Source organism: Carcharhinus amblyrhynchos, chromosome 4 (assembly GCF_965287045.1).
Source record: "Carcharhinus amblyrhynchos chromosome 4, sCarAmb.v2.hapA, whole genome shotgun sequence".
Taxonomy (NCBI): domain Eukaryota; kingdom Metazoa; phylum Chordata; class Chondrichthyes; order Carcharhiniformes; family Carcharhinidae; genus Carcharhinus; species Carcharhinus amblyrhynchos.
Genome location: NC_137327.1, coordinates 62708174 through 62727071, shown reverse-complemented (window position 1 = coordinate 62727071; position 18898 = coordinate 62708174). Strand labels below are relative to the sequence as shown.

The following is an 18898-nucleotide window of genomic DNA, read 5'->3' as shown; positions in this document are numbered from 1 at the left end:
TTTGGATAACAAGTCCAGCAACAAAGTCACTATGGCACTGCCTCCTACTCAAGATGCAGCAACTCACCTAGTCTTCTGAATTGGAGAGGTTAGATAAGAGTGATTCCCCTTGACATCAAGGCAACATTTGACTGACTAGGGCATTAAGCAGCTCCAAAAAAAGTGAAGTCAATGGCTTCAGGGGAGAACTCTCCACAGGATAGATATTATTTGTTGAAGGCCAGTCTCAATCTCAGAAGTTCCTCAGGGTAGTATACATTCAATTACTTCAGCTGCTTCATCAATGAAGTTCATCCCATTATAAGGCCTTCTGGTGAGTTGGGGCAGCATGGTGGCACAGTGCCCAGGTTCGATTCCAGCCTTGGGTCGCTGTCTGTGTGGAGTTTGCACATTCTCCCCATGTCTGCGTGGGTTTCCTCCCACACTCCAAAGATGTGCAGGTTAGATAGATTGGCCATGCTAAACTGCTCCTTAGTGTCAGGGGGACTAGCAGGGTAAATACATGGAGTTGTGAGGTTAGGGCCTAGGTGGGATTGTGGTCGGTGCAGACTCGATGGACCGAATGGCCTCCTTCTGCACTGTACGATTCTATGAAACCGCAATCTATACCATCCAGGAAGACAAAGACAGCAAGAGCATGGGTATACTGTGATCTCAAGTTTCTCTCCAAGTCATAATCCATCCTGACTTGGAAATATATCATGGAACTCTCTCCTTAATAGCACTGTGGAGCAGCTTCATTACATGAACTGCAAAGATCAAGAAAGTTGATCACCTCCACCATCTCAAGGGTAATTAGAGTTGGACAACAAATGCTGGCCTTGTCAGTGATGCCCACGTATTATGAATGGATAAAATAAAGGAAAAAGTTGTGATGTGCTGAATATTGAATGTGATGGAATTGGGAGATGGTGAGAATTTGATGATGAAGAAAAGAAATGCTGAGGAGAAAGGTTAAAGAAATAAAGAAACGAAGTAAGACAAACAAAACGAGCTCAACTGGGAAGAGAGAGAGAGAAGTATAAAGGACAGGCAACAGTCTAAATAAATCACAGACAAGTAAGGCTCATATCGTGTGCAATGGTACAGGATTTTGATTAAATAATTCTTAATTATAAGCTGATGCAGATCCTAGGATGGGAAGGTTACAAGAAAAATCTCTAAATTTACCAGTTACATACATAGGAGCCAAGTCGACAAGAAGAATAAATGTATGTTTTAGGTACCCAAGCCAAAGCGCTGACAGTTAAAGCTCAATGTGGATAAATGTAAAATAATTATGGAAGCAAGAAACTAAAAGAAGGGCATGCATTAAATTGAACAGACATATAAAACAATAATCATGAAAAAGACCGTTGAGTTATTATGAATACATTGATCAAACTGTCAACAAAGTGCTTGGCTGCAGCAAACAAGTGAAACAAGATAGCAGATGTATTCACAAAGTGCAAATCAAAAGAGACTGCAGTGGTGTTGAATCTAATGTTGGTCAGGTCCATTTGGATTCCTGTATGCAATTTTATTTTCAATAACTGGAGATAGAATTGATAAACAAATGTAACTCCAAGTTGGAGAAATTCAATTCATGAGTATTTTGTTGTGGCTGTTGTGGCGTTGTCAAGAAATTTCAGACTTTTGTAGGAAGAAAAGGTATTTATTTGATAAGAGAAACCTGGTACAGGAGTTTTGCAGCCCTGGTTTTTGGGGCAGTCTTTACATGCTTGTAACATTGCTGCTCAATGATTTTCCTCAGAGAGGATTCCACCCTCTGGTGTGATCACATCTACTCAATTTCCATTGGTTCCTCACATCAACTGATTCACTTCTGCTGTGCTGTCCTAAAGAGGCAGATAACACATACACAATACCCCTCCACCTTTAACTTCCTTATACAATCTTCAAAATCCATTTACAAAACCCACATTCTAAATAAACAGCATACACACAAATTAGACATTTGTAAATCAGTGTGGTGATTGTTCAATGGAGGGATCTTGACGCTTACATTTAACATAACTCTTCTAAAAAACTTCAACTGTGCATATTTCTAAATATAGTCACACATGGCATGCTTCTATACAGGCTTGCTGCTTTCCACAGTCCTGTTTCAGACTGTGTTAACCATTGACTACATATTTTATTCCGCGGACAGTGTCACTTTCCAGTCCTTCATTGATGCTTTTCCCTGTCAAGCATCTTACTCTCCAATGCATGCAAGTACTGTCACTGGAATACAACCTAGCCTTACATCCTGACAGTTCTTGCACAATCTTGGTTTGTCACTTGTAAAGGAAATGGTCATATGCTCTGTTTCTGGTATTTAGGTCATGTGACAAAGTTTCTTCTTTTCCTGGTCTTTCTATTCAGCATGCTTTTTATTAACCATGTTATCATGTTGATTGTGGTGTATTTCTATTGGTGTAACCATTTCGGCAATTTTATTCTGAAATGTAACCTCAGTTTACTTCTCTGCCTGAAATGTTGTTTTCTCTTGAGCACATCTCCTTCAACTGGGTGGTTTCATTTCTCAGTCACTTCCATTCCTCTTTTGCATCAACCAATTTTTGCTTGGACATGAGCAGTTCTTTATTCCATGCATCTGCTTTCGCAATCCATTCATTTTATCCACTTCTGAGTTTCTTCCGAGATGAATCTATCATTTCCTTCTAACAACATTTGACAATGATCTCTCTTTTGCGCGTTTTCAAATACATTCCTTTTCTCATCTCAAATCCTACTTCTATGTTGAACATTTTTTCCTTCTTCTGGTTATATTTATTAGACAATTCTCTTGAATTGCCAACATCGCAGAATCCGACAGAAGGAGGCCATTAGGCCCATCAAGTCTGCACTGATCACAGGCCTATCCAGGCCCCATCCCCATAACCCCATGCATTTACCCTAGCTAGTCCCCCTGTTACTAAGGGGCAATTTAGCATGGCCAATCCACCGAACTAGCACATCTTTGGACTGTGGGAGGAAACCCACGCAGGCATGGGGAGATTGTTCAAACTCCACACAGACATTGACCCAAGTTGGGAATCAGGTATCAGGCAGGAACTTTCAACATTAACTTGGGGAAGTCTGTGGGAAGGCAAAGGGACATCTGAATTTCCTCTGCATCCCCTCCTATGTTCTTTCTCAAGTAAGGAGACCAAAATTGTACACAGTACTCCAGGTGTGGTCTCATCAGCACTTTACACAGCTGCAACGTAACCTCACTGCTTTTAAGCTCCATTCCTCTAGCAATGAAGGACAAAATTCCATTTGCCTTCTCAATTACCTCTTGCTGCTGCCAACTACTTTCTGGATTCCAGGTCTAAGAGTACAAGAAGATGAAATTTCACATTGCAAAATTGCAGTATGCCATGCCAGATATTCAGTTCCATTTGAAGTCAATGGAACAAACAAATCATAGGTGGAGTTCTGAAATGGCCTTTTTACAATCCAAAGTCAAATAATCCATCCAATTATTCAAGGGCATGAATTCAAAATCAGGAATAAGAGGAGAATATAAGAAAAACTTAAACTTCCCAAATACACACTGGCAGAATGAAGAACCTCAGCCTTGATGAGCTAGTAAGTTCTGGCAGTGGCCTTCATTCAGCAGAATCCTCATGGTAATTCAGTAATTGAACAATAGGATATGTTCAAAGAAGAGGTGGTTATGTTACAGACTAGATACATTCCAACAAGGGAAAAGAATGAGAAGGGAAGTAACAGATTACAAGAGAGCATCAACAAACCAGGAAAAGGGCCAGATACTTGGCTGATAAAATTTAATGCAGAGAAGTTCAAAGCGATACATTCGGAGAGAAAGAATGAAGAGTGACAATATGAACTAAATGGCCCAATTTTAAAGGGCTGCCTGTGAAACAAGGATATACACAAATCACTGATGATGGTAAGACAAGTTCCTCAGCTTTATAAATAGCAAAGAAGCAATGCTCACCAGTTGGAATACTGCATCCAACTCTGTACACCCCACTTTACAGAGGATGTCCAAGGCGTATTGGTTGTTGATGGAATTGACTATAATGGTACTAGTTATTACCTGATTTATGTAGAGCATTTAGAGAGAGTGCCTGTTAGAGACAGGAAGAAAATAGGAATGAAGGTGAGTACCAATGATAGATGAATCGATGGGATGTCAGGAAATGCATAGAAAGAAATTGGAGGCAGAGGAGTGAGCATGTAAGTTAAGTGAATGTGTGGAATTACATAATGAAATAGGCTTAACAAGGCAAAGTGACTGGGTATAGTGGTATGCGCAGCAAGATGCAGGTGAACAGACACCGTATTCACCTTTACTGACTTGGTTAGGTAATTTTATGCTTTGAATCCAGAAGTATGATGCAGTGTTCCTGCTGTGAAAGCTGAGCCACTTCCAGCCTTTTTGGTGTCAGAAGCAAGGTTTCTTTCTCCAATCTCTGGAGAATTGTTCTTTCTCTGCAGCTGTGCATTAGAAACCAAATCCAGATGTAAAATGCTAAAGAGTTGGCTGATATAACAAGCCACTGAGATGGGCTAAACTTTCTTCAAGATTTCCTATGTGATATTAGACTCCTCCTCTCGCAACATATCTCTAATATCGGGGATGATATGACCCTCTCTCTATTCCTCCTGGTATCAACAAGGACCAAAGCATTTTGCAAATGTTTTCAAGATGAATGTCCAGAATAATAGTTAACAATATAAACATAATCAAAAGTGATAGCGCCATCATTAACAGATTTGACGCTGATAAAAAAAACATGTGGAACATTGCCAACAGCATAAAGAGGTAAGTAATTTGTTTGAAAATTCTGCATGTGCTGACAAAACTAACAATGCTGATTCCAGGAAACATTGCTGCCTGGTTTAGAGGGGTCCTTACAGAACATTTTGGGCATGGAACATAACCTGAAATACACAATGTCATCCAAAAATGAGATCAATTTTAAGTTGTATAAATGATCTGTATATGCTAGATTGAAGTAATAAGAACATATCCATATTTGCAAAATTGAAAATGGGAGCATTTAATCTGCTGCTTAAGTGCTTGCTAGATGTACAAACTGCTAAATTAAACACAAATATAAAGTATTCTTATCATTATCTCCCATCAAGAGTAGACTTTCATAGAAAAGGATGGATGACATTTCAAGTCATCAGCTTTAATCATTATTGTAGAAAATAAGGAAATATGGAGGTGTAGAGTCAAGACTAATGCTTTCATTTTTAGGTTCACAGTGTGAGATTTCAGAAAAAAAAAGATGGGGTTCCAGTAAATCGTTAAATGAGTTGTTTTCTTTAATTCTCTCATATAAAATTTAATGGTCAACTTCAAATAAAACTTCACAGCCACTATGGCTCAAAGGCATTATAAAATGCAATCAGGAAGGAGTGAAGTTGTTCATAGAAAACAAGATCAATCAAATCATGTTATTATTTCATACTCAAAAGACCAGTTGCAACATGGGGCCCGATTCTCCCTTCACGACTTGCTAATTTTTTGGTGCGTCGGTTTGGGAGATGTGCCTGTCAGCCATCTTGTGGGATTCGCTTATGCATTCCCGACACACGCGTGCCCCTCACCGCCGGAGGCCAGGTGCAATCGAGACCACACTGGAAACTGGCAGGAAGATCAAGTAAGTCATTTTAATCTGTTTTTAATGTCATTTAAATGTGATTATTGGGCCTGGACTGAATTCTCCAGGCCCATCGCACCCCACCACCACCACCCCCGGAGTACTTCACTTTGGCAGAGGTTAGAGTAGCTCCCCACTTCCGGGGAACGAGCAGGAGACTCTGCTGGAGTGAAGGGGGGGTGCAATAAGGACCCCCAGCAGTTGGGGTGGCAGAGGGTAGTGCCCCTGGGCATGGGCACCCTGGCAGTGCCAGTCTGTGCCCTGGCATTGCCCAAGGGGCAAGGTGCCCAGGTCCAGGAGGCAGCTTGGCGCTGTCCACTGGTCATCGGGCAGTGCCATAGCAGCAGGACCAAGGGGTGTGTGGCCTGGGGCGATCAGTGTAGGTGGGGAGGTCCCACTGCCACTCTGCATGGGGATTAGTCAGGGCTGGAGGGAGGCAAGTGATCGGGGTGGGCTGGGTTGGGGGGGATGGTCTGCCTCCTTGGGGGTGGGGAGGGGGGGTGGTTTGGGGCAGAGGAGGTCTGCCTCCTAAGGAGGGGGTGTCTGCCTCCTGTGGGAGGAGGGGATATGCCAGGGTCAGGTAGGTCTGTTGGGGTGGGGAGTGCAGTGGGGGGTGGATTGTCAGTGCTGTGGTGGTGTGTTGGAGATTGGGGTACTCCGGGATGGAGTCAGGGAGAGGGGTGTGGGGTGTCGGGGCTAGCCCAGGAATGCTTGTGGTACCACAATCGGGCAGTGGGGATGTGGGGGTATGGGTTGGAGGGGCAGCGCTGTGAGGATTCCCAGCTGCCATCGATCAAGCTGGCCAGCAATCAAGCTGGCCAGCAAACAGGGGTCTGACTGTGTGGGGCCACTGTGCATGTACAAAGTTCAGGAGCTATCAGATTCTGGCGTGAAGAGGCCTCGCCACCCCCCCACTCCGCCCCGCATCCCACCTCCCCCACCAAGCTTTTAATGATATTCACGACTGTGACCTCTGCATTGCATAGAATGTTGGAAGTTCTTATCTGAACTCCCACTGCAAAAACAATCGTGATTTATACCAGTTTTCCCACAAATTCGGCACTTAGAATTTTTGGGGGGGAATTGGGCCCATGGTTTCTAGTAACCATGGTAGCTGGTAAAGGTCTCAAACAAAGGCTTCTGTTTGTCCCTGATGTCATTATACATACAAGTTATCAAAAATTGAGAGATATTTTGTTACCTGAATCTCCTTCCCAATGTGGGACTGAATGACATCAAAACTGGGATTTATAGTAAATTCTTTGAGTGTTACATCTGATTCAATATTTGCCCACGAATTTATACTCTTGCGTTCGACAGCCTGGCTGAAGCTTGTTCGACTAATTTCACCAATGCCGTCACCAGGAATTCGCAATTTAACAGCCATTGGTACAAGGGAAGTGTTAATAAGGCAACATGATATGGTCTTGGGAAAACCTAGAATTTTGGGAAAAAGAAAGATTTACAGGAATTACCCATATGTATTCAATGTCATCATAAACCAGTACATCCCACAGCTTAACCTCAACAATATGTCCAATAGCCTGATTAATTGCAGCTTCATATCTGGTAGGTTTCCCAGAATCCTTATTAGCTTTCTGGCAAAATATAAACTGCAAAATTAAGAATGTATCATCTGTTTATCAAGAACACTAAACTAAACTTTATTATTTTGTGGTAATTTTAATATTTCCATTTTCATATCCTTATAATCACCACAGTGCTTCTTTTTTACCATCCAGTTTAGCTCAGCAAACATTGAACAACTGGTAATTGGTAGGTGGGACCCAGGTTCAGAAGTGCTGCCCCATTTCAGACAGATCCCATTTTTACTGGTGAGGGAAAGGCATCAAGACATGATTCAGACATGAGGGGAACCCAAATTCAGCAGAACTATTTGAACTCAGTGTTGACTTCAAACAGACCCCTTTCTCAATGTAGCAAGAGCCATAATTCTGAGTGTTGCTTTCATGAGTATTTAAAGTAGATGTAATGTTCAAAAATGTGGTACAGTTTGTAAATTCCCACGCTTTAATGTGACAGAAAAGGGGTTAAGGAGTTAAGGCCAGCACTAATCTGCCATAAGCATATTGAATGGCGGGACAAACTTGAAGTGTCTAGTGGCCTACACCTGCTTTTATTTCTTGTATTCCTGTGTTTAAAAGCGAAAAAAAATCCTGCCTGTGTCAGTGAGAAGTAAGAAAAAATACAAAATGTCAGGTTATTTCAGTCCCCAAGCCTTTTTAAATTAATAAAAAAGGCCACCTGTATAAGCGAGAAATTTGAAAAATCTTCCAACAGTTACAATAGCTGGTTATTGACATTTCCCATGCATTATCACTGTAACAGAATGAATGTTTGGCTATTTTTCCACAACCAACAATTATCTCAGCAGATGGCCCTGCATTGACAGTTTGATTGACAGTTTAAAGAGGTTTTTAAAAATTAGCTGTCTTTAATATGGGGTTTATGAATATAAGTAATTTTTATAAAGGGTTAAATACTGAGGTGATTTTAAGCTTTTAAATTAACTTTCATTTGTGGGAGGTTTTTTTTAATATAGTGAAGACTTACAGAAATAATTAAAATAACTACAGAGTGCTATATAAACTTGGCCAGTTTGGCAGCATCAATGGAAAAGGAAACAAAGTTAAATTTTTGAATCCAATATGATTCTTCTTCAAGACTGAAGAGAGGTAGAATTGTGATGGGAAGAGGCAGGTGGAGCAAAATAGGTCAGGGATAAGTTAGAGAGTGGGGTGATTAGATTTCAAAGAAGCAATGGAACACAAGACAAAGAGACTGATAATGACAGTTTTAAAGACGTTTAGGTCCAGAGTAGATGTTCATAATAAATTAAAGGTCATCACCATCTGTAAGCAAAATAGCAGAATGTGTCAATAACAGAAAAATGTCAAAATAGCCTGAAAGCAAAGACATGACAAAGATGCAGAGTAGTGGTAGTTGAGGGAAAGGAAACTCAAAAGTGGAGGACAGAGTTCATGGATTCAAGTTTTTGAACTCAATATTGAGTCTATCAGAAGACAATGTCCTATTCTTCTAGTTTGTACTGGGCTTCACCGGAAAACCGTGGCAAGCTGAGGACAGAAATACATGAGAGCAATATGGTAAATTGAAAAGGCATGTAGCTAAAAAGTTGGAATCATGCATAGATTGAGAAACGTTTTACAAAACGGTCATCTAATCTGTGTTTGGTCTCTCCAATGTAAAGGGGACCACATTGTGAGCAACAAATACAGCAGACTAAGTTCAAGTAAATTGCTACTTCATCTGGAATGAGTATTTTGGGCCTTAGGCAGTGAGAGAAAAAGCTCATTACCTGCGATTATATGATAAAGTGCCATGGCAAGTGGATAAGGTGAAGGAGATAGAAGAGTGGATCAGGCAATCATAGAAGGAATGGGCCCTTCAGATTGCTGACATATATAGGTATTTATATCTTTACTTCATCCTAATATGACTCCTGAGGTCTGCCCATGGAGGATACTGAGTAAGTTGGCACAGAGGGCGTCAGAGAAACATGCGATGGGTGGGGCATGGGTTGGCATGAGTTAGCATGGGCTAATTGAGGTCACATGTGACCTCATTTGTGTGGAGATATGGTTTGAAAGGTTAAGTGCCAGAGGGTCTAAAATATAAGGATACAACCAAAATGAAGTTCCGAAGAACTGAGGTGGGCCTTTTAAACCTCAGCACTTGAGACCCCTGTGGCCATGTCTGATCTACTTCCAGGGGTGTCAGGCCCAATTCTATCCTGTACTAGCTACCCCAAACCAGAAAATGGACATTTCCCAGCCCACACCATCCACTTCGTCAGCAAAAACCCAATCCACAGAGGTAAAGATTAAGAAAACAATGGGGGGGGGATGCAATCCTCCCCAAAAAGGTGTCAAAAAAAGTCTGAAAATGGAAGTGAATTATGCTGGTCTTTCTGGGGCACCCCACAATGCAATCGTTGGACACTTAGTGCACCAAAAAATTTTCAGTACAATACTTGTTGGAATGGTAGCCTCAAGCATGTGACTCACCCAAACTGGCCGCAGCTGTACACTGCTGAGGAGGGGGTGTGCATAAAAGAACTAACGTCAGAGATATGGCACTCCAGAAAGCAGCCTCACAATTCACCAAGGGGGAGCTGGGATGGCTGCTGGACGTGATGTGGGTATGCCGGCGTTGGACTGGCGTAAACACAGTAAAAAGTCTGACAACACCAGGTTTTAGTCCAACCTATTTATTTGATAATATACTCACAAGCTTTTGGGGTTAGTCCCTGAAGGTCTTGAACAGCAGGTTAGGTGTAAGGTGTAAGGTGTAAGGTGTAAGGATTCGCATTCTAATTAGTAATCTCTAAACTGTCTGTGCTTTATATGCTCTGTCTGAGGCCAGAACTCTCCATTCACCTGACGAAGGGACTAACCCCAAAAGCTTGTGAGTATATTATCAAATAAATAGGTTGGACTAAAACCTGGTGTTGTCAGACTTTTTACCATGGCTGCTGGACACAGTAGAGGAAAGGAAGGCAATACATTTCCCCTGAAACAGCCGGCGGCAAAAGGGTCGGGCCAACAATGCAGCCTGGGAAAAACAGTAGCAGCCATGGTCAGTGCCCATGCATTGGCATAGAGAACCATCAGCCAGTGCTGGAAGCAGATGAGTGACCTAATTCAGGCAACATAAATGAGTGTTCATCCCAACCTGGCATCAGTGCCATCTGTTGCACCTGCAATGTCCATGCTGAGCCACTCCATGATGCCCTGTGGCCTCCCAGCACCTGACCCCCTTGCACCTTCCTCCAATCCCTCTGGCACCCCCTCATAGCACCCGCCTGCTGAGGTATGGTTCTGACATACCCCACTCAATCAACCCCATCCCCAATCTTTTCAGCCATCAGTTTTCAAATCCCTCCCACACCCCCTTCTGTCCCTGCAGGAGGAGACAGCCCATGAAGACAGGAGGGAAAGACTGAAGAGGAGAGGTAGGGTCCCCGAGTTTCACATCCTCAAGGAACAGGCAACATAACCATCAGGAGTACCAGGGACAGAAGTGTAATCAAAAGCCAGATCGAGGTTCACCCAAATGAGGAGCCACTAAACTTTCATTATGACCTAGCTCAAGTAAACTACATGTGCCATACATTTGTCCCACCCTACCACTGACCTGTGTGTCTTGTGTTATAGGAGACAACCTAGGTGATGCAGGTCCTTGGGAGTCGGTAACCGCAACCCCCCCACATTGCGCTGCTGACCCACAGAGCACCTAGGTGACACCTTGATGACACCAAGGAATGCACCCATAATATGGCACAGGCACCTTAGTGGGACAAGTTAGTGGGTCACTTTCTGGTGAGAACCACACAGCCGACGATGTGCATCATGTGGAGGCAAGAACGTCCAAGGACTTGGGCATATGGAGATCTGCCACAGTCAAGGAGACAGCTGGTCCTCAGCTAGGTGCCTGAATGCTGTGATCCGTTATCCAGAAGCTGCTGGAGATGCAACAGCAGATCTGGGGAATGCAGGAAGGGCTGTCAGCATTACTGCGGCAACTGTAAACTATACGGTGGAGTCCAACAGCCTTCAGTAGCTGGAGGTGGTGCCAGCATTGCATGGTACGCGGGCTAACAATGCAAGGGTGGCGGCTGCAGTGGGATGTCTGGGGCAGGAAATGGTTGCCATGCGTCAGAGTCCAAGGCATGGCTAAGTCCCATACACCATAGGTCGTTGCTACTTGCCACCAAAGCTAGGCCCAGTCTCAGAGCTGTATGAACGATGGGACTCAGAGCTTGGCTTACTCCCATATTTCCATCACCAAGGGCATCCAGAGCTTGGTCCAGACTCAGCGGGCCATCGCCGAGGGCTCGCGTACAAAGGGGCATATGTAGTTGGGCCTCCAGGATTGGCAGAGCCACATGACACAGAAGCCTCTGGAGCTCACACCAGCTGCCTCGCCATCCCATGGAGTGTCCCAAGAGCCAATGAACACCCTGAGGGAGGAGGAAATGCTGGGATCCATGCCAGAGCCTTCCACCCAGGAGACCCCAGATCTTCTGAATCCCTCTTCCTGCCACTGGTGCATCTCACGAGCAGCAGGATGAATAGAGTGACATGGCAACATCAACGACACCCAAAAGTTGGCTGGCGCCCTCCATGTCTCAGCCCCCCAAGCACCTGTGCCAGACCTCTGACTGTCGTGCTACACCAAACTCTCACCCAAAGTAGCTACAGTACTGGGTGCCCTATAGGCTGTGTCATGCAACTTGACATGGCATCCTTAGCATGCACCAGACCCTGCAATTGTTCCCAACCCACCTCTAGGTCATTGGGCCATATGGTAGTGACCTCAACCCTCAGCTGACATGGGCCCAGGTGCCAGCCAGCAGTCAGAGAAAAAGTAGGAGCCAGGCTTGTGTAGCACTGGGGCTGCATCACAGCATGCCACAGAGTGAGTTTTCATCACCCTCCTGCATGGATCACTAACTCAGTAACACAGCCAACCCAAGCCCATTGCCCTAACGTGATGACAACAGAACCTATGGCGGGAGGAGGGGCAGGGAAATGGATGAGTGTTGGTGGTGTGAGCATGTGCGGATTTGGAGAATGGTACACCATGCCTCCTAATCGGTAAACCTTGTAAGATGAGGGCCTCCCTCATCTCCCTGCCTGTCGCACCCTTGCCACCACATGTCCTCCATCCACTGCCTACTATCCAGCATCTTTCTCCACATCCTCCTGGGCCTACTACTTCTTCCCCTCCTGCCAAGGGTATCAGCACAGTCCTCCTCCTCCTCCAGGAAGTCTCCCTGCTGTTACACCAAGTTATGGAGTACACAGCAGACCACGTTAAAGCAGGGGGCTGTACTGGAGCACCCTGCCAGAGTGGTTCAGGTGACAGAACCGCATCTTTAGTTGCCCGATACACCGGGACCGGGTGGTGGCATGGGCCTCATTGTAATGTGTCTCCGCCTCAGTCTCTGGCCTCTGCACTGGTGTCATCAGCCAAGACCTCAACAGGTAGCCCTTGGCCCACACAAGCCATCCCGGCAGCCTCAGCTGATCTTTGAAGACCCCGGGGATGTCAGAGCTTTGCAAGATCTAGCTGTTGTGCACACTGTCTGGGTGCCATGCACACACATGCATGATGTTCAGGTGGTGTTGCACACTAAGTAAATATCAGGAACTGGAACACCTACCTGTTCACATACCAGACCCCTTGAGGGAATGGGCTACGCGTGGTGACATGCATGCTGTTGTTGGGCTCCTGCACATTGGGTATGCCGGCGATGGTAACAAAGACTGTAGACCGGACTTCCTGCTGGGGCTGGCCCATGTCAAAGTTTATATAGTTACCTGCCCAGGCGTACAGGGCATCCATTACCTCACAGATGCACTGGTGCATGCAGGACTGGGCAATGCCAGAAATGTCCCCGTTGGTGGCCTGGAAGGATCCAGTTGAGAGCCGCCGTGACCTTCACTGCCACTGGGAGTGGGTGTCCTTCTGTCCCATGAGGTGTGCATGCACATGGCATAGGTGCCAAACTGTCTTCTTGCTGAGAGATGCAGTCTGTGGTAGCACACAACAACAAATCTTCGAAGAACACACATTCCTGTAGCATGGGGTCCCTATCTCTGACATCCTCCATCCCTCATCTGGGGCCAATGGGCACCCATCTCCTGGCCCCAACTGACAGTCTCCTCTCCACCTGCTGCAGCCTCTGGTCTAGGCTGGCCTTGCCACGGCCGCATGCCTCACTCCTCCACCGCCTCTTCCACAGCCACAAGGAGGACATTCAGTTCAATGGGCTTGATTACAAAATCCATATTATCTATGGATTTGGAGTGGAAAGAACAGAGAAAAAGAGAGAAAGAGAGAGGGACAGAGGCAGTCAATAAAGTATTCATCCAAAGCCCCTCACTCCCTCCCAGCAACCAGAGTCTGGACACTGGGAACCTGACACCATCCTCGGTGCCATGCACCACCTCAATGAGCTGCCGACTATTGCCACATCATCGCCATGCCGAATATGGGGGACTTGTGGGTATCTGTGACACTCTTGCATCATACACATGAGTATACCCATCTGCATGTCTGCTGCAGTGGCTTCCAGGAATGGCTAACAGTTGAGACAGACGGGGAGGGGCAGCCTCGTGACTAGGATGAAATGGATTCCAATCTAAGGCAGCACTGCAGAATCCATGAGCCCTGTAACACCAGCTGAACTGCCTTGATTGCGGCAGCAGCTAACAGAGCTGCTGCTTGTTACTGTTAGAGGGGCCTAGGATGGGGTATTTGTGATTAACCACAGAATCTATCCAGCAAACAAATGGAGAGTGACCGTGGTGACATCAGTGGGGTTGGTAGTTGCCCTCATAAGCAACCACTCGAAAGGAGGTAGGGAGCTCAGCAATGTGGCCAAACAGGTCATCTAAAATGGTGATTTGTAAAGCACTCTGGGGCAATTGGGCAAGAACTAGAACGACAGGCTGCAGTTTAAAGACAGAGACAAACATAAACTCCAGGATGAAAGAGACTTTCTGGTCACATTGGATTGTGTACCAGACATAAGGGCACTATAACCCCTTATTTAGGAGGGAGGTATGTGACCTATGTGCCTCCAGCGTCTACAGGCATGGTCGTTGGGGATACACCCAGAGATCGGTGTGGCAGCACCTGATTGGACTCTTATCGATCAGGGAGATCAAGTCCTGATCGATTGATTGGCAATGACCAAAAGAGGCATGAAACCCAACGGGAGATAAAGGGTGCTGCGCGACCAGGGATCTCTCTCTCTCTCTGACCCCATGAACAAGCTACAACAACGGTGACCATCGCCAGCAACAATCAGCATGAGGAGAACCACCACACCCAAGAAAGAAGGAAGGAAGGCCAGAGCCAGAATGCCAGGCCAGACCAAAGGACCAGACTAAGCAGAGGATGACCAAGACTGATGCACACATAAAGGCCAATATCTGGGTATTTGCCAGTTATGCAAAGTTAAGTCAAGTTCTTGTATTGGACTTGAATTCTAGTATTTTCTATAAGATAACTTATTGTTGGTCGGGTGGGTGATTATTGATTGTGTGAGTTTAAATAAATATTGGTTGTACTAACAAGACGTCTACTTGCAGTTATTTGTCCACCGTATTAGGATTAAAACAGACTGTGCAGCAGGCAACAGCAGTCAGGGAGAATGCACACAGCACAATCCCCAAACCAGCACGAACTCCTGACCTGGCAGGAGCCCTCCCAAACACCTGCACCCATGCAAACCCTCTATCTCAACCTGTACCATAGCAGCAGCTGAGACCCCACCCTTGAACCCCAATACTCACCTTCTCGCTCCTCTTCGCTACTGCCTGTCTGTCCCAGACATTTGTAAAGCAGTACTGATTTGCGCAAGCATGAGGTCAAGCCAAGTGATCAGATTCTGAGAAGGGGGACAGTAGCATGCCAACCTTGCTAATCACATGGAAATACATTCAAATTCATGCTAATAGGTCCTGTACCCTGGCAAGATAATAAACCATTTGGTAAAGGGCGCAAATCTGATTCTTTGTCTCGTGCACTATCTTACCAGCCCACCATGCTGGTTGATGGGCATTACAGGGTGGTAAGATTGCCCCCACAAGCTTCATAATTGGCTAAAACTGACTGCAGTGAAGATTAGGATTGTCAAAGAAGGGGGATTAAAGAGAACAGTTCCCAGTGTAAGCAAATAAAATTTGCACAAGAGAAAACAAAGTTAGAGAAAATGCTGAACAGTATTTCAATAAGTACTTAATTGAATTCTGTCAACCCAAACATTTGTGCATTGACAAATACCGGCATATTTTCTTCTTCTAATGAAACTGAGATTAGGAGAAATATGAAATGATGATAATTTCCTAGCTGTTGAAAGCACTGCTTAGATGAAGGTGAACATTTTAATTGAAATGCGGGGGTCTTTTATAAACTGCAAGCAATCTGTAGATAATATAATAGATCACACTGATGATGGTGAGTTATTAGGCTGTTTCACATGTGTGAGGAACTCATAAATCAAGCAAGCTCGGATATAAAACCTAATCAGTTTAATGCCTCATTTATATTGGAATTCTGGAATATGAACTCTGAGCAAACTGAGTGCAAATTATATTCCTTACACAAATACTCACTGCAGTGGTAAGGGTTTGTGAGTTAATTGAAGCATAAATTGTGATGTATTCAGTTCATGACAAATTTTTCTGTTAAATTCTCTGATATGAATATGAGGTACAATGGAAGCTGGAAATCTGACATAGAAACAGATGGAGCTGGAAGTACTCAGCAGGTCAGGCAGCATCTTGAAAAGAAAAACAGAGGCTGGTATTTTACCATTTTTTGTCTAAGTATTGGATGAACTTGAAACTGGGAGAGTTTCAGATCTGTGTTTTGGGCCCATTTTCAGGCCCCCCCAAAAGCACTCTGCCAGCAAAATTTTCAGTGAGTCATGAGTCTGATTCTCGCTGCCAAAGCCTATGGGCAGGGCTTAACCGACCCGAAACCCTTCGATCAGACTTCAACTGCGCATGTGAGAAAGAAACATAATGCTGCTTCCCTGTCACATCGTTCCTAGACCAGATAATGCCTCCTCCTGGCCTCCAAGGACACTGGATCCCCCCTCCCCCCAGCAACGTTAATAACACCCTTATCTCCTCATCCTCTGCCACCCAGACCATTACGTAAGAACATAACATACGAACATAAGAAATAGGAGCAGGAGTAGGCCATCTAGCCCTTCGAGCCTGCCCCGCCATTCAATAAGATCATGGCTGATCTGTCGCTGCTCAGTTCCACTTTCCCGCCCTCTCCCCATAACCCTTAATCCCCTCGCTTATCAAAAACCCATCAACCCGCGTCTTAAATATATTTAGCGAGGCAGCCTCCACCACTTCAACGGGCAGAGAATTCCAGAGATTCACCACCCTTTGAGTGAAGAAGTTCCTCCTCAACTCCGTTCTAAACCACCCCCCCTTTATCTTGAGGCTGTGCCCCCTAGTCCTACTGTCCTTTCTGAGCGGGAAGAGTCTCTCCACCTCTATCCTATCCATTCCATTCATCATCTTATGTGTCTCAATGAGATCTCCCCTCATTCTTCTAAACTCTAACGAGTGCAAGCCTAGTTTATTCAGCCTCTCCTCATAGCTCAACCCCCTCAACTCCGGTATCAGCCTAGTAAACCTCCTCTGCACTCCCTCCAAGGCCAAAATATCCTTGCATAAGTGCGGCGATCAAAACTACACACAGTACTCCAGCTGCGGCCTCACCAATGCCCTATACAGCCGCAGCAAGACATCCCTACTTTTATATTCAATCCCCCTCGCTATGAAGGCCAGCATCCCATTCGCCTTCCTGACCACCTGCTGCACCTGCAGGCTGGGTTTTTGCGACTCATGCACAAGGACCCTGAGGTCCCTCTGCACCGGCCCCCTCCCCCCATCAATCGCAGGCAGAGTGGCAATGCCCCCTCCCCCTCACAGATCACAGGCAGAGTGGCAGTGGACCCCCCTCCTTCCCATCCTGGACTCACCAGTACATAGCCTCCATTTCCCCCTGGCTCCAATAGTTATCTGACACCTCCCTCTCTCTTCCCTGCCTCCAATCATCAGAGAGGCACAGATCCCCCACTCCCCCATCAGCACTCCTGCAAGTGCTCACTTGCCTTCCCCTCAATGCTAACAAGTGAACTGCATTTAACTTGCTAGAATGTTCTCCCAAATTTGCCTGCAGCTGATCTGCTCTAACAAGGGACAGCTCCATAAAAACCCCAAGGATGGACAGGCAGACAGGCAGTGCAGGAAAAAATAGCAAAGAGGTCAGCACCCAGATTTGCAGAAGCCAAACTCAGCAGGTCGCTGGATGCTGTTGAGGCAAAGCGGGGCATCATCTTCCACACCCCCAGCAGGACAGAGACTCAGGGGAAGTGACAGCAAAGTGGCCTGGGAGGCAGTTGCCACCTCGGTTAGTGCATGGCACTGGCCCCCAAAACCGGGAAGCAGTGCTGCAAAAAGGTCAATGGCCCCCACCTTAACCCCAAATCATCCCCAGATCCCTACACGCCCAGCACCCTGCACGTTTCCAGCCCCTGATCCCCAAGCAGCTCCTTCGTCACACCCCCCCCCCCAAAGAGTATCAAGGCACTTGCCCTCTGAAGGCCACCCCCTGAGACTCTGCAGGAATCACACCATCATGGCTCCTTCTGTCCCCACAAAAGAAGACTGCCCATAACACTCGCAAGAAGGTGAAGACAGGGGGTGTGACCTGACCTCTGGGGCCTCACTCCCTTTGAGGAGCGGGCACTGGAGCTGTCCAGAGTGGTAGACATCTGAGCTGTCAACGACAGCATGATCGGGCTGGAGTCAAACAGTGAGCACCTGTCAATCCTCCATTCAATTTGAAGCAATTACTAGAGGACATAGGTTTAATGTGCAAGGGGAAAGGTTTAAAAGAAATGTACGACGCATGTTTATTGACATAGAGGGTGGTGGGTGTCTGGAACACCCTGCCACGGGAGGTCGTGGATATGATAGTGACTTTAAGGTGCATTTTGACAAATACATGAATGGGATGGGAATAGAGGCATATGGTTCCCAGAAGGGTAGGGGGTTACAATTCAGATGGGCAGCATGGTCGCTGCAGGCTTGGAGAGCTGAAGGGTCTGTTCCTATGATGTAAATTACTGTGTTTTGTTCTATGTTAAATGGAGAAATGTCAAGCAACAGTTTGGCATCCCAGATTCCTCTCTCTCCCTTGCACTTAACCTTATGTTTTGTGTTGCAGAAAGAGATCTGGATGCACCTGGGCCATCTAGACTCGAGGCCTCTAACTGCAGCTCCTGTCCATCCTGAGGCTGTACCACCAGCTTTACAGCAAACGCCGCACCCTGGAAACTAAAATGGAATACATATTCTCAACTTGTGCTCAGGATGCAGACCAACTGCGAAACTCTGCCAAGCAGATGAGACAAAGAAACTACACCACCTACATGCACACCAAGAACAGGAAACTTGAAAAACTCGGCATCGCCGCCAGCAACAACCAAGCATCCTGAGGCTGACAGCTCCAAGAAGTCCTTGGAGGAAGCAGGTGAAGGGATCTCCGAGGGTGGCACCTTTTGACATCAACTTCCACCTCACAACTCACCATCCCAGACACTCTCACATTGGAGGGTCCAGTTACTGATGAAGCTTCTGGGTCACCCTCTGATGAGCATGACACATCTGATGATGTAC

At 45.8% G+C, this 18898-nt stretch overlaps 1 protein-coding gene across 1 annotated transcript in view; it reads right to left on the bottom strand.

Annotated features, from left to right (window-relative positions):
• hydin (HYDIN axonemal central pair apparatus protein) overlaps positions 1-18898 on the bottom strand; it is a 1114396-nt gene that overhangs the window by 727411 nt on the left and 368087 nt on the right. The window contains exon 14 of the mRNA XM_080187991.1: positions 6832-7067. Coding sequence (XP_080044117.1) covers positions 6832-7067 — 236 coding nt within the window. The remainder of the gene's footprint in view (positions 1-6831; positions 7068-18898) is intronic.